The 16690-nt window shown below is 40.1% G+C and overlaps 1 protein-coding gene across 6 annotated transcripts in view; it reads right to left on the bottom strand.

Moving 5' to 3' along the window:
- Positions 1-1212: 1212 nt before the first annotated feature.
- NFATC1 (nuclear factor of activated T cells 1) overlaps positions 1213-16690 on the bottom strand; it is a 135572-nt gene continuing 120094 nt past the window's right edge. For all 6 annotated transcript variants that reach the window (XM_072152383.1, XM_072152379.1, XM_072152382.1 and 3 more), the window contains one exon: positions 1213-3100. In XM_072152383.1, the coding sequence (XP_072008484.1) occupies positions 3051-3100 (50 nt within the window). In that variant the 3' untranslated portion in view covers positions 1213-3050. The remainder of the gene's footprint in view (positions 3101-16690) is intronic.

Below are 16690 nucleotides of genomic sequence, written 5' to 3'. Positions count from 1 at the left end.
TTTTTAATTACTGTGAGGGGGAGGCACATAGAGGTGACAGGAGACTGTTGACTGTGTGAGGACATAACTGGGGGCTGTAAGGACATAACTGGGGCTGTGAGGACATTACTGGGGCTGTGGGCAGATTACTGGGGATTATTGGCACATTACTGGCTGTGTGGGGGACATTACAGGGGTCTTGACAAGAGACACTGAGGGGGGAATTTATATTACGCTGTTGCTAGGTACAAAAGTGTAAGAAGTGATCATCACTCCACCATTGTACGATTCTATACCAGGCCTGGCTTTGAACATGCGACTATAGCTAGTGTACAGTTGTGGGCCCACTCCATCACTGGCCATGTCTACGTCATACTCCTCCACCCCCACTTGATGTGGAGTTGGAGTAAAGGGGGAAATAATCATAAGTGAAAGGCCAGGAATTGCAATTATTTCGGGGCTTGTACAAGACCTGACAAATCTTTGTATGATTCTCAGTTCTGTATACCATACATGTCTTTTCTGTGTTCCCTTTGTTACTATGCACATAGTGTATTATTTCCTACCGAGGCTCATTTTCTCACTATACAACGAATCAAATAGTTATTTGCCTTGGAAGCGTATATAGTACTTCAGTACTATATATGTAAAAATATTGTCCCAACAAGTAAAAACATACACAGCGCCCCTGTATATACAGTACTTGCCCCCATAATGTATATTATGTATAGTGTCTGATTACAATTAATTATAAGATACATAGCATCCCCAAAAGCAATTATTAGATAAAAAGAGCCCCCCATAACACTGCTGACAGATTTCCTTAAAGTTGCTCTCTCATGAACAAATTAGTAGAATTAGGAGAGTGTCTTCCAGACTTGAGCTGTTCTTGAGCTGTTCAGGATACTGTCCACCAAACCATCTTCAGTACTTTGCTGTGTTGAATTGTATTACAAAGGTCAAAGAAGTGCCTCACTCTGATGATTAAGGTCTCCATAGTTGGTGGGTACTGTCTGCTTATATGCTGTGTAAAGTCATAGAGGTGGATACTACCCAGAGAGACGTGGACATTCTAATTCCACTCACCGAGACTGGTACCATCAATACAGTCTTGGTGAAATGTAGTCCCTAGTTACTATCCTAAAATCCAAAAACTTTGTGCTGTATAATCTGGAGGTGCACTAGATGTGGGGTACAGTAAAGCAGAGAGATGAAAGAAAGCAATACTGGCTCCATAATATTGCTTTATTGATACCGTTCAGGGATAGCCAGCATACGTAGTCTCTGAGCACTGAACTGTCTACTTGGTCATCTATTATAAAGAAATCATGCAAACCTTATAGTGCTATAGAATAAGTAAACATCTTTTGATTACACATGAAAAGATAAAAGTTACAATAATGAAAAGCCTGGTTTGTACAGAAAAGCCATATTGTCCATTACAATTTATCACAATAATGTGCAAATATTAAATATGGCTTTTAAATTTTTCTTCCAAAAAGTAAGACATTATACACAGCATTATATTTCTTCAAGCCGGATACCTTCAGTCAGCTTGTAATTCAGGCATTTTTCCAGAAGAGGGCATTGATTACTAAGGCACAACATTAGTTACATTGTATTCTCAATTAGACCATGCTAGAGTTTGGTTACACGTCGTAAAAATGTATCACTAGTATTTAGCTGCTACTTGTACAATAGATAATAAACAGGATCATACTACATGTCTTTACCATACTCCAAATGATATTAACACATATGGACACAGTTTACATAGCACTGCGTTGTCAGCCATTTTTGGTAACGTTCCCGGCCTACAGCCTGAGACAATTTGTAGCTGTCCAGCTGTTTTGGAATCACAACTCCAAGCATGCGCTGCCACCTGGCATTCTGGGAATTGTAGTTTGACAACAGCTGCAGAGTCTCGAGTCAACCACCCCTACTGTATAAGAATTCTAAATATAAGGCTTTTGTGAACCCCAACAAGTATTTACAATCTTAGAGTCACTTATGTACAAATTACAATTACTTTGTTGCTTTTACTGTACTGAAACTTTTGGGGAGCGATTTATCACCACATCTCATCTCGTCTAACATTTGACACTTTTTTTGTCTCAATTAAGATAAATTTGTCTTTACTAAGAATAAAAAGTCCCAAAAAGTAGAAGAAGTAGAAGTCCCAAAAAGTAGAAGAACCAGACAACGTGGTGATAACCGCCTCCCCCCTTGTATTTTATCTAAAGTGCTTGCAACACGATGCATATACTATACTGCACTTGGCTGTGATCATGAACACCTATTACAATGCATGGTGTTATTATATTTCAGGCAACATCTTAGCTTAATATAGCCACCTCTGATAATTTGCTAGGTGAGGATAGAAGTGCGTTTCTCCATTTATATGTAACCCAATATGCCTTCGAATTGAGCTGGTTCAGTCAATGGCAGCAACAGATGTTTGATACTATTAAGCATCATCTAGGGATTAAATCATGTTTCAACATGCAAGTATGTTTATCAGATTTTATGTGCTTTTATCTGTTGTGTGCTCTGCTTCCAAATTAAGAACAAAACATTCATTTATTCCAACAGGTCTCTTTAAATGGATTAAATAAAGGAGAAAGAGTCATATTGGTGGGGTTTGAGGCGCAGATTAAGGCGAGTTTGCTGGATCTTCTTTACATCGTCTTGGAAGTTTGTTTCCACCCATATCAGCAAGCAGAACAATTGCACTGAAAATACTTCTTTTGGTAGCAAACAGAAAGCTTTTTGATTCATCCTAATGCCATATAAACATTTAAGGCACTGCCGGCATCCAGTGGTGCCACAAGAATCAGTTGCGGTTTCTGGCCCTCAGTTTTGTCAAGTATTTCAGTTAGATTCCATACAATACACATTTAGAATGTTTTTCTCTTGAGATGATAATTCTGCTGAAGACTAAACACACTCTGCAATAGTAGAGATAGAAACTCCATCATATGAAGAAAGGGCCCGATGGTGAGTCCAATCCAGTCTTCACTTTAGAGCAGATAGACAGAAATCACTGCTTGCTAAGTCCAAGATTGTCAGAGCTATGTGTGGACATTGTTGGTGGACAAGTCATTCCTTATGATCTCATTTACTGTAAAATAAAGAAAAAAAGCATTACATTTAAAATAACTAAACACAATGGAGCACATTTATCAAGAACAGTGCAAACTTCAATATATGCAGTTTTCCGGAGTAGTGTGCAGAGGGCTCCAGATTTACGATTTGTAGCACTCGTTCTTCATGAATGTGGCGTCCTCTGCCCCTCTCAGACGGGGTGCACCAACATTTCTGCCAGACACTGTGTTGCACAGTCCGACTGTGCACCAAAACTCCCCTTTCAGTGCCGAAATTTGTGCCACATAAGGAATAGTGCAGCCACAACACAAAAGGTCACTTATGACACATATTTGGCGTGGACATTTCTTAAATACCTGTGAAAACTGGTGCAACGTCCATAGTAAAATTGCACCAATATCTACAGTCCTCTTATACATACTTGTGGATAAGGTCGATAGCTAGGTTTAGTTACTGATAAATCTACATATGATCTGAATGGAATCTGAACCCAAACCTTAGCATACACAAAAAGTTTTATGCATTATTATCAGAATTATCACATTACATGACAATATTTCATATTGCAAGAAGTCAAAGAAACAATATATAAACCAAAAGAAATATAATACTCTTGCTGTGAAAGAACATTTTGGAAGACAGTATTTACATTAAAACCATTGGACTAAAGGGGTCTTGAATGGGAGAGAGGTACAATGGTTAAGAGGCAGTAGAATCAAGGGTTTTAAGACATTAAAAAACAATGACCCTGTTGCCCTGTAGGATGTTTTCAGAACATGGAAAACCACTTGTAGCACTGAGATATGGCATCAATGTTATAAAGATATAAGTCTTGTGCACTCAAAGCTGGTTTCCAAGCTCTAAAAATTAGATTACTGGGTGACCCGTCACTTAGCAGCCCCCAAAAAATCTACGCAGAGCCAGAACTACATAGTATAGAGACCCCAAAGTAGACATCTATCTATGATGTAGTGGAGATACTAGGTATTATTTTTTGCTTCTACTATCCAACTATTCAACTATATATATTTGTTCCTTAATGAAAAGATTAGTGTTATTGTTTGCAGTGGCTCGAAACGGTGAAATGTCACCCTTTATGAAAGAAATAATACAAAAAGAAATCTTAAGGAATAGCTAAAAAAACATATATTTTATGTATACACAGTAAGCCATGTTAGTGTGTTAATATGTGTAACCTCATTCATGGCATTCTGTTAAACTGACACTTTTGAACATGATCCCCAATAAGTTTCCCTACTAGGAAACAACGAAAGATTTCCAAAGAATATAGCGGCAAGGCCTGGGATCTGACCACAGCTGGGAGCAGCTTGACTTCCGAGTATAGACATCAGCTCTCAGCTGTTACGTCTCATCTCCTCTCTATTTTCCACTGTTATTTCATCAGCTATGTGCTATAAAGCGGATCATGACAATAAAGAAGAAGCAATTTTTCTACAAAAACATGATCTTCAGATGGACAGATAACACTTTGTTAGTTGGTTCTTCTTGTGTCGTTGTCGTCTGGTCCTGTACACTGTCAGGCTATACAGTTCCCACACTCATCATTTCATGTCAATTTATCAGCCTGTGTTTTTTGGCAGGCGGACAGGAAATGACTGAACCTGGCAAAGGCCATCTAAAGCAAAGCTGTACAAAATCCCTCCTGTTTCCATCCCTCCCCAGTCCACCCACTCAATACCACCACTACCACCACAAGCACCTGATTACCACAAAGATACAAGAAATGTCATGGATACAAACAGACTAGGCTTCTCCTTGGACACAAATAAGTGTATGTCGTGATAAGAAATAGAAACCATAGTTTTTCTTTATTTGAACAATGATCTACAGTAGCAAATAATGATAAGTGCAATAAGGATGTTCCAATGTCAAGATATATGAACAGTCAAGTCTATATCCTTGTATATACACATGACTGGTAAGATAGAAAGGAAACTTCTACAATCTGTCAAGATATTATTATTATGGCTCATGACGATTTCTCTGCATCAAGATTCCTAGAACTGTAGTGGGTATTTTTTATGCTACAGCTGACTAATAATAAACCATAGGTTCGGGGCTTGAAGTACAAATGAAATTTACCCCTAAGGCCACATTCACATGAACATAATGAGGGCCTACTCGCACAATTTGAGCAGGTTGATCTGGTCATGGAGCAGTGGGCACTTGGCATCTTTCAATGGAAAGTTGTCACACTCCCCCTCCCTTCTTCACCCGGCCCTGTGCTTGTCCGAGATCCGCCAGAGTTTCCCAAACACAAGCAAACTTTCAACAGTAAAAGTTTGCATGCTGCAGAATATTTCTACGCCAGGGCCTATCCAGAAGAGGCTGCAACATTATCATATGCCGGAGCACGAAAGACACCATGTGATAAATAACCCCTGAAGTGTCATATTTGTAAGGTTCTACCCAAGTGACCCTGGTTTAGAAGAGTGGATGTCACACAGGTACTTTGCTGCTACATGGAATTCCCTATTATAGCATGTCTTTTTCATGAGGTACAGTGAGGTGATTGGAGCTATGATGCATGTGATCAGACAGGTAGGGAGTACAGCCCCTTTAGATTTACATTTTTCCATAACTTCTTTCTATACATATATACTGTACTCGCATATATCCTTTTTGCCTTTCAACTCCCAAAAGTAAACCTCTGAACAAAGAAACAACATCTGCTTACATCAAAAAGAGGAAGAAGTAACAGACTGAAGATTCTCAGTATGGGTTTCCCCAACAAAACCCACCAGAACACCTGAAAGCTGTCTCAGAGGGAATACCCTAGTGGGTGGCAGTGGAAAAGCTATCTATATGTCTGTGGCAAATACATCTGCATCAGACAAGACCGAAATTTTGTCCTGTCCTCCAATGCCTGCTCATGTATGGGTATGTTTTAGACAATGTCAGAAGAGATGAATATCTTTGTAAACATAAAGGGGACAATGACAAATCAAGTGACTGCCATCTTCAATGTTGGAATTTCTCAGTAGATGTATCCAAGAAGTTGTGTTTTCCAGTAGTGATACTGTAACTTTTCAATGACTACAACTGATAAGTACAAGTTTTACAGTATATCAAATTTTACTATATCACAACTTGGTGAAGGCTTTTGTTTCAGTGTCAGACATTTGTGATATCTCATTCTACCTAATCAACGCTGAGCATGTTTCAGTACAGTGGGCCTTCAATATGGTCCCGGTCACTCTATGTACAAGCCATCTAACTCACATTACATATGACATTCTTCCCTCACCGCTTAAACACAGAGATGGCAGAGGGTAAGGGATATGTCAATCACACCTCACAGGGAATGATCTAGCACCATGACTACATGACTAGTTGAAGCAAGTCATGTTTATATATTTCAATCTAAGATTATAAAATTTTATAATTTGGCTTTTCAGAAACAGACATTGGAGTGGGGTGGGGTGGGGTGGGGTTACAGAAAGATCCATTGACCCACTTCCCAGCCCAAATGTGCTGTGTCCTGCGGATTCATTGGGGCTGTGCTGGAATACCATATTGTGGGTAGAGGTGACTTTCTGGAAGAAAGTAGATAGAGAAAACCTTATTAATCCTCCATAAAACCATTTTAAGAATTCTTATTATTATTAATCAAATGTTACTTTGTTATTTCCAGCTAAGTGATCCAGAGATTACAATCAGCAATATTATTTTTCCATCTTCATATGCAGATTTTCCATTAACAAAAAACAGTTGAATAGCTGAGAACTTCAGGTAACCCATGACATTCACCACGTATTATGCAGAATTGTAGCATGAAGTTGCCTGCTTGTTTGAAACTATCAAAGAGATAGTAAAACAGGATGTGGCGAGCTGTTAGACCACACATAGATGTACTCTGTTGAGTGTGTTTTTTTCTGCCCTCCCACGTCTTTCATTTCTTCAAGTTGGAAGATGGAAATTCGATGTTCAAGAGCAGAAAATCACAGCAGTATTATGTGAAGCTTGGTCATACCCTGATTTCACTGACGGTGTTGTATTTCACTTTGAAAGTAGATATTAATAACAACATGTAAACATATGCACTTTTTGTATTACTCATATACGTACTCACTAACTAAAAATACTTTTATTGGGTATGTAGTAAGAAGTAGTTTATTCTGAAATGAGCACAGATGTAGAGCATTCAATACAAAAAATGACCTTAAAATGTGTGTTTGTAGATGGTCATTTACACTACTGGTTTCCACTGCTGTACATGTAAAAATTGGGCTTGTACATTGCAGTTCTTTGTATGTGTACTGTAAAGCTATAACTGGGAAGTGGAGGTATAAGGGCACCACACTCTGGGGTCCCCAGGCAGCAGTGCTGTAAAGTGGATGGAAGCTACAATAGTTACTGCTTGTTAAACATTTACATTACTTTTTGCTTATTTTTTTAACCACAAAAAAATGTGTGGCCTTTACTTTCATCTGTGGGATTTTGTAGGTAAAACAGCAATATTGTATAGCTAGAAAAAGAGGCCCTATCTCATGACTTGTTACTTGTGCTTACCCTAATCTTCTGAGAGAGCTGAATCGTTAAGAGAAATATTCTCTAGCTATGGAAAGAGTCAATTTTCAGCCTCCTTATCTGTCTGAGGTGAACTGACCTAAGAATCCTTTCAGATATAATGCTCATTGCAGAAGAAAAAGCAGAAAAAAGCACAAAGAAGATTCTTTACTTAATAAATAAATAATAAATTATGTTGCAAAGTTTATTATTAGTAGCAACCTGATTTTTGGGAAACCTTCCACTGTCATATCACAGCGCAATAAGTTCACTACCAGTACTTCATAAACTGAATATTTTAGGAAGAGGCAATAAAGGCAGTTCCCGGGTTATATACAAGAGCTTTACAGGTTCTGTAGGTTTGTTCTTAAGATTAATTTATATGTAAGTTGGAACTGTATATTTTATAATTAAAAATTAAAAATTTTTGAGATCTCTGTGACAATTGGATTTTAAAAATGTTGAATTGTTATAAGAATCAGGATTAATAATAAAGCTTAATTGCAGACACATGTGATAACTGTTATAGCTGTTTATTGTAGCCTGGGGCTAAAGTACAGTAGATTACCAATTAGGGGTCGTCTGTAAGTAGGGTGTTCTTAAGTAGAGGACTGCCTGTATAGTTATGAAACTCTCATAACTTGTAATAATAATGTAGTTGCAAATTAGAGGTGTGCTTTGAATATACAGAACCCAGCAGTGTAATAGGCCCAAATTGTCAATGTATTTCCCAATAACCACATGTTACCCAGCTATAACACCAAACATATGTAATAAAGTAATACACAAAAACTCTTCTCTACACACTTTTAGGGTTTGATATAACACACACATAACATTTGGGGCCTGCAAGGCTGCAGTGTTGTCTGTACTTTTACACAGCCCAGGTAGTTTGTCCTGTGCACACAGCATTGAAAGGAAGTGAGACTTGATTCTAACATATTGTTTTCCTCTGAGTCCACAAATAGAAACTGTGTGTAAGCATCTTACTGATGTGCTATTTTTAGCTCATAGTGCCAACCACAATGATCTGGTAACTGATATTTGTAAATGATATTTGTCAGGCCTTGTCCACATACAACTAACTTGTGGTTGACTTCAGTTACTCCCACAGTAGATTGCAGAAAGGTAAGAAAGATGATTTTAATGCCAGACTAATCCCTTGTATAATAAGTGTGTACCACTTTTTTTTTTGGTGCACCTTTATACCATAGGGCAGTGATGGCGAACCTTTTAGCGGCCGAGTGCCCAAAAAGACACCCTCCTTATTTATCACGAGGTGCCAACCAAAAGTTAAAGCAGTAACTTACTGCTCCCTGTTCTTCAACAATCATATTGGCTTCCTGAGGACAGCAACACAGTAGAAAATTGGAAAATTTGCATCATTTTAGCTTTTTCCCAGTGTCCCTCTGTAGGCCTGTAGGGGCCAGCAGGAGGTCCTCCAAAGATAATTTGGCCCTGTCTATTCATTCGTCCTCTTCCTACAGTCCCAAGTAGCAAAGTAAGTATCAAAATATGTCTGAAAGCAGCATCTTTTCAGTTGCTTGAAACTGCAGGAAGATTCTTCCTGTCCTGTCTGTTGTGCTGGGGCGATGGCCCGAGTGCCCAAAGAAAGGGCACCCGTGCCATAGGTTCGCCACCACTGCCATAAGGCAAGCAACACAATTCTGTCAGACTTTGCATGTTAAATCTGGTGCGCAGTCTGACTGACCACCGGAGCACCCCGTTCAGTGCAGAAAGGGTCGTGTGCAACACATATGTGACACAGGCCCTTCTTAACCCCTTAACGACCAGGCCCTTTTTCATTTTTGGGTTTTCATTTTTACTCTCGACCTTCAAAAATCTAAATTTTTTTTGTTTTACCATGTAAGGAGCTGTGTGAGGGCTTGTTTTCTGCGTAACAAATTGCACTTCATAGTGATGGTATTTAATATTCCATGCCATGTAGTGCGAAGCGGGAAAAAAATTGCAGTAAAATTGGTGCAAAAATGCATTTGCACCAGTTTCCTGTGATTTTGGATTTTACGTCTTTCACTGTGCGCCCCAAGTGACATGTCTATTTTATTTTTTGGGTCAGTTTGATCACGGGGATACCAAATTTGTATAGGTTTTATAATGTTTTCATACGTTTACAAAAATGAAAACCTGTACAAAAAAAGAATTCCTCATTTTGCCATCTTTTGGTGCTAATAACTTTTTCATACTTCGGTGTACGGAGCTGTGTGTGATGTCATTTTTTGCAAAGAAGATTACATTTTCAATGCTACCATTTTAGAGGACTGTACGGTCTTTTGATCACTTTTCATAATATTTTTTTATATTTAGGGCGCTATTTAAAGAGCACCTGTCACCTAAATTTTCGGCACTAGGAGCTGCTTACTAAAGTAAGCAGCCCCTAATGCTTGATCAAACGCCGCAGTGTTAGAGTGATAGCGTTACCGGAAACCTCCGGTAACCCTATCAAACACTGCGGCAGATACAGTGTAATCATCGGACAGCTTGTATTCATGAGGGGGAGGTCCGAGGTGCTGCCTCTTCCCCGGACCGCCCCGCTCGCTCCATAGGCCGGCAGTGACTGCCGCGCACTAGGCGGCAGTCACCGCCCCTGGCCACGCCCCAACCCCGCCCCCTCATGAATACGTCGGACAGCTTTGCGAGCTGTCCGACAATTACATTGTACCCCGCCGCAGTGTTTGATAGCGTTACTGGAGGTTTCCAGTAATGCTATCACTCTAACACTGCGGCGTTTGATCAAGCACTAGGAGCTGCTTACTTTAGTAAGCAGCTCCTAGTGCCGATAAATTGAGTGACAGGTCCTCTTTAATGTCAAGGGGTTAACACAGAGAATGATTGTTATTATATTTAGATAGATCAGGCATTTTGTGAGGCATTGATAACTAACATGTTTATAATTTTTTTCTTTTTATTTATATTTATGACAATTCCAGGGAATGGGGGGGATTTGAATTTTTAGGTTTTTTATTTATTTTTTTTTAACTATTTTTATTATTTTTCTTACTATTTTTCAGATTCTCTAGGGCAGTTTAACTATAGGTTGTCTGATGGATCTTACTATATACTGACATACTACAGTATTGGAAATCACACATTGTAATAATATATTTAAATTCAGACAGCCTCAGGTCTTTGTATAACCCTAGGCTGTCATGTGACCAGATTGCCGCTCCATTATGATGTCACGAGGAGCAGCGATCTTCACCACTATGGTAGCATGATTGCAATGGAAACATCTGCGATCAGTTACCTCCGCAGGTGTTACCTCTCCATAGCAGGAGGTTGTTTGCTGCATATAGCAGCAAACACACTTGGGGTATGGAGAAGCTTTAGCTCTCCGTGGGCCCTCCCCAAACATTGCCAGACAAGGTGTGATGTATTAATAGTTCACACGTTGTTAAGGGGTTGAATACCTGTGCAAGCAGTTTGCACTAGAAAGAACGTGCGAAGTCCAACAGAAAACTGCCGTACAGATCTTAGTAAATGTGTCCCTTATTTATGTAACTTCATGGGAAAACCATGCATAGGTGTCTTTTGATATATGTAAACTGGTTTAAATTTCTGGTTTTAAATTTATGTCTGTATACATTTTTTGCGTAGTTCTGCAATTAACTACACAGATATCGTACAGCTATTGAGCACATAACTGGTACTTCTAAACAGAAAATGGTAAACTGATGCGCTAATTAAATTCCATGACATACAACTTCACAGGTCACTATCCGTTTATGCTTTGCAAGTGTTGGAAGAAGAGGATTGATGGTTAGTAAACATGGCAAAATAGCGTACCATTCTTTACTAAACCTGGCACTGCTGCATTGATAAATATGTCCTGTTTATTGGCCATCAATGCAACTTTTATTAAAGGATATCTACCACCAGATTTACTGGTGTTAAACTGTCACCATTAGCATGCTCGTTAACTTAGAGGGTCTTGGGCACCTCTTTTATTACCTTTTCAATCTTCTTTTTGTGGAGAAAATAGACTTCATAAAAATATGTAAATTAGCTAGAGACGCTCCTGGCGGCATCACCTGACAACCTGCTAGCTCCGGCCGCTCATCTATTATTCACACCCCTTTAATCAATATTTACTCCTCCCACTAGCGTTTCAGACAGCCGTGACGTAGATTTGATGGTGGTAGATGTCCTTTAAGTGTAAAATTGTTAAAATGACTTTTAAAGGGCAAAAACTGGGCAGACCAGGAGGCCTTCCAAGAAACCTTGTTCTGTTGGCAGGACACACATCCCTTGGTACTTCCATGGTCAAAAGTGTCAATATCACCATTACTTTCACACTGTTATCTCAGCTGTATGCCACCAATGCCTATCCTTAAGTAACCCCTTTAAAGTCTCTATAAATAACCATACAAAAGCTTTCTCCAACTGATGCTCAGTAGTCTTTGTTCATTGGATCCACCTAAGGTTGCTAACTGATGAGTAATATAATATTGTATGTCCCCCCTTCCTCCCCAAGTAACCAAATGTAATGACACCTATTGATAAAATTAGAAAACATGACAAGTTCAGTGTCTGACAGAAACAATTTTTATAATCCTATAATTCATTAATGTTCTTAAGATAAAAGAGATCCCCTGTTCTACAACATAATCTTGAGGGTGAGCATTGAATGGCATGTAAGCAGTCAGAACAGCAGAACAGGAGTAGTACATAGGAAAAGTCATGAAGTAATGGAAAATGTACGGCAACACATTCTTGCAAGAGTTCATCTGTTTTTTTTTGTTACTTCAGGTGTGTTGGATTTGTTTAAAGTTAAAGCATTTGTATCTGTCTTATCATAATAATCTATAGCCGCAGGCCATGCTGTTTTTGGAAAGGTAGCTTGGATAGAGGCGTTGTTAACTGACAACAAGTAGCAAGTTCTACTAAAACACGATCCTCCCCTAAGCATGTGGTTTTGGCAGCAATGACTAGCATTGTCAGATGTGACTGTCAAACAATGGGGCAGGAATATTTTCCTACTTTCTTCTACCCATATTTAAAACAAGATCTATATGGCATTGAATTGGGCTTTGCGTAACATGTACATGTCATTAGGGGATTCATTAGGGAGAAGATAAGTAAAATAACTGGGATAACCCATTGTGAAATAGCTGTGGGCCTCGTAGCTTCCCCCTGACACATGCCTGGCTTGTTTATGTTATACATTCACTATTCAGCATAAGACTAGCAGGGAAAATATTTCATTTCTATTAATACCCCAGTTGTTTGTTTTCACTTCTGTGCTATACCCTTTTGACAGGACCCAGTTATTCACATGTGTATTCTCATATGCTATACTGCAGTAACAGCATGTGACCATTTTAACTAGTTAGAAACTCAACTTTGAATAATTGAAGGGGATATTTTTAGCAAAGAAATAAAGTAGGGTGAGGGGAATGCACTACGTTTTGTCGAAGAGAGAATGAATGTTTCCATGTCATCTGTTCTTAAACTGTTACCTATTGCTATTTATTAAACTGATCTAAAGGGGACATGGTGTAGTCCTAAATTTGCTGGGATTATCCTTCTAGCCACCACCCTTCCATACAGTAAGCCTCAACCACGTGTACATATGTATACAACGGTTGTCAGCTAGCGACAAAAGCGTCAGCTAACCTACGGCCGCCATAGAGATGTCTCACCGCACCATGACTGGGCCTAGCAGTCGCACTGTGGAGTAGTCCTATTTCTGCCTGTTTTTGCATAGTGGCCACTCAGTTCCCCATGGAGAGCACTCTCCCCCCTTTCTTATGCACTTGGCTGGTTTGTGACCCATTTTTGCCCATCGAGTGGCATGAGGGATAAGGAGTTTTAGCACACATTTTGATTATTTCCCAAATTCTAAGATAAATTTTTTTCATCTACAAGTTTCTGTTTAAAAACATTGGGAGACATTTATCAGGGTTTGAATACCAGTTTCCTAGGAAACCGCTTGGAATTGGTATTATTTCCCCATTTATGTCACCTCCATGCCAAATGGGCATTGGATGGTTGTCAAAGGGGGTGTGCCCAGAGATGGAATGGGCCATGACTGGGTGTTCCTGCCCCACAATGGCACATTTGCAATTCTCTGGCAGGTAGTCTCTGGTAAGAATTGTATGCCATGTGCAGCCGGCCGCTGGATGTATCAGGTACACTTGATGAGACAGTAACCAGAAAGTGGATGGCAGAATAGCGTAAAATGATGAATAATGAAATACAGGACACATTTCAGATGAGACAATTATACCCCTATAAGAAGGTAGATTGAATGGTCTTGCTGGAGTGCAACTCACTTTGCACCAAAATCCCTGCATCTGACCTTGTAGGAACTCGACCTTTCACCATGGCCTGCTATACCATGCACTGCGAACATGACACAGGTATCACTTCCTATTCATATGTAAAACTCACATAGAAGATACATCATTAATGGATTCCCATGATAATGCAATGCATTGAAAGCTATAGCCAGAATTTCACAACCTCCCTTCCTTACAGCACAAACCTAAACTTATGGTGGTGAGATGGATCGCTAACAGCAGCTGGAAGACATCTGTAGCAGAACCATGAGAACAACTTTTAATGAATACAGCACTCAGCACTGTTTCTTTTTTGTGCTGGGACCCCCTCCACAGAAGGTGCCAGATTCCAAGCAAGTCACAATACAATGCAATGACAGGACAGATTTACATATCAGCATTATAGATATTGAAATTAGGCTGGTAAGATATCTGTGTGCCTTATCCCAACATAAAAGCCCTTTTCATGGAAAACATGACCACATACAATCATCCCTGAAGATCTCATGGACATTTCAATCAAAATCATAGTCATTGAGGCCAATGAAAACAATGCCTTCTGTAAATGTACACGGCATAAACAATTACTGTACTTCTAATTATTGAACAATTGCCCAATATTTTGTATGGTCGTTCAAAAAGTAGGGAATTACTGATTACTGGCAGGGGTGTAACTAGGAGAACTAATATACATAATACACATCACATATACACACATGTATACATAATAGATGTATGGCATATAAACACAAATACAGTATATATACACCATACACACCTACAGTATATACACATATAGACACTGTGAGCCCCATAACAGCTGCTGTGGTTGCTACCACTGTACTTACGCCCCTGATTACTGGTCAATATAAACAGATTTGAGCTTTGCGAAGCACCTACAAAGCAAGGAAAGGTCATCCTCATCAGTATCAGACATAGCAGACCACCAGATCAACTACTGATATTAGGTCAAAGGACATGCATACTGGAAGGAAGACCTTCTGCGGGATACAAGTCATATGATGTTCAGGAATAGTGTTTACACACATACTCCTGATACATGTAAAGTTTGCTGAAATGTTAGGTGCACTTTGAAGATTGCTTCCCCAAGTCAGAAAATTAATTGAATAATAATATACACTTCTAGGGTAGGTTGTGACAAACATGGCAACACCCAATAAGGTTACTTATTTATTTTAATTTCTTTCCCATTGTTTTTGTCTAAAAATGAATGAAACTATTTTTGTTATTAGTTGAATATTTGAATATGCAATTGTGTAATACATTGAACTTCTCATGGCAGTATGTAGAGATAGCCAGCCTAAACTCTGCTGACCATAATCTGTAGTGTGTGTCTCCAAGCACTGAAATACCACTTATATGCTTACTAGTTTAAAGGAAATCTACCGCTTGCCCCACTTAGTTTTTATGTAAGCACACTTACATGCCAGTAGTATGATCCTGAAACAGGATCTTATCTTCAACAGCTCTTGACGTTGCTTATTCCCCGGTGGGTGGAGGAAGGACCAAGCGCCAACAAGCCACATGAATAATTATAAGCCAAGGTAGTCCCTAGTGGTTTGGGTGACATTCACCCAAGGAGCGCCCAAGCCTCATTTAAAAAATGTTACAAAGTGATTTTCTATGGATTTTATGATTTTGAACACTAATGAAGATCATATCCTGCTTCAGGATCATACTGTTGTATATGTACTTACCTAAAAACTAACTTAGGCAAGTGGTAGATTTCCTTTAACAACTCCGCCCACTTTTGGGAAATAACAGTAATAAAATTTATACCTTCTAAAACGTTATCAGCATTTCTTCTAGATGAAATCAACTTGGCATTTAGTACTACAGACAACAACTGTGGATGAAGATTTAATATCCTTCAGTAAGTTGGATTTTGTTTGAAGTAACTAATATCTCCCAGAGGTAGTACAGATTGAATTTTTTTGGAGCTATTCCAATGTGGAAGCATAAATATTTGCAAAGCTATAAATTTTAAAAATATCCACTGTAGGGGGCGTGGCCTGACTGCCGATGAGAGAGGACGTGTGAGCTCGTGGCTCCGTCCCTGCACCCACCTTACAGCCGCAGACCGCCGCTAACTTGCCTCTGATGGGGAGAAGTCGGCAGAAGAAGACCCCCAGCAGCTCCGTGCCAGCTCCGGTGAGCCCTCCCGGAGGCTCCATAGAGCCGTTCCTGATGAGGAACATGCGGTCCGCTCGCGGACAGGCGCCATCTTGGCCTGAGACGCAGCAAGCCGGCTCCCCTCACATACAGCGCAGCAGCAGAGCGGAGGTGACGGCTCCAGGAACCGGAGCTGCTGCCCGCTCCTACTCCTCTCCCCCTGCGAGACGGAGCTCAACACCTGAGGGTCAGAGCCGGCCGAAGACAACACAGCAGGTACAGCGGGAGCCCGCAGAGACACGGCAGGAGGGGCAACAACGAGACCATTGCCCATGCTCTCCTCCACTGCCCGCCATTACACCAGACCCGCGGCCCGCCATTTTACAGCCCCAGCTTCCCTCTGCTAATGAGCAACAGAGCTCAGACTGGCCTGCACTACCACCTCCAGCAGCAGCACTACCCCAGAGACAGAGGGTAGAGGCACTCTCTGCCCCTCAAACGGGACTTCAGGTGCCCCCTTTATGTGCCCCCCCGGGGAATATGACCCCACGCACGGCCAGAGGTATGACAGACGGGGAAGGGCAGGGGACCCCACCAGAAATAGTGGAGCCGCACTCATGGGAAGATGATGGCTCAGAAGACAG

The sequence above is a fragment of the Engystomops pustulosus genome, chromosome 5 (assembly GCF_040894005.1).
Source record: "Engystomops pustulosus chromosome 5, aEngPut4.maternal, whole genome shotgun sequence".
In the NCBI taxonomy this organism is placed as follows: Eukaryota; Metazoa; Chordata; class Amphibia; order Anura; family Leptodactylidae; genus Engystomops; species Engystomops pustulosus.
This window is presented reverse-complemented; position numbering and strand designations above follow the sequence as displayed.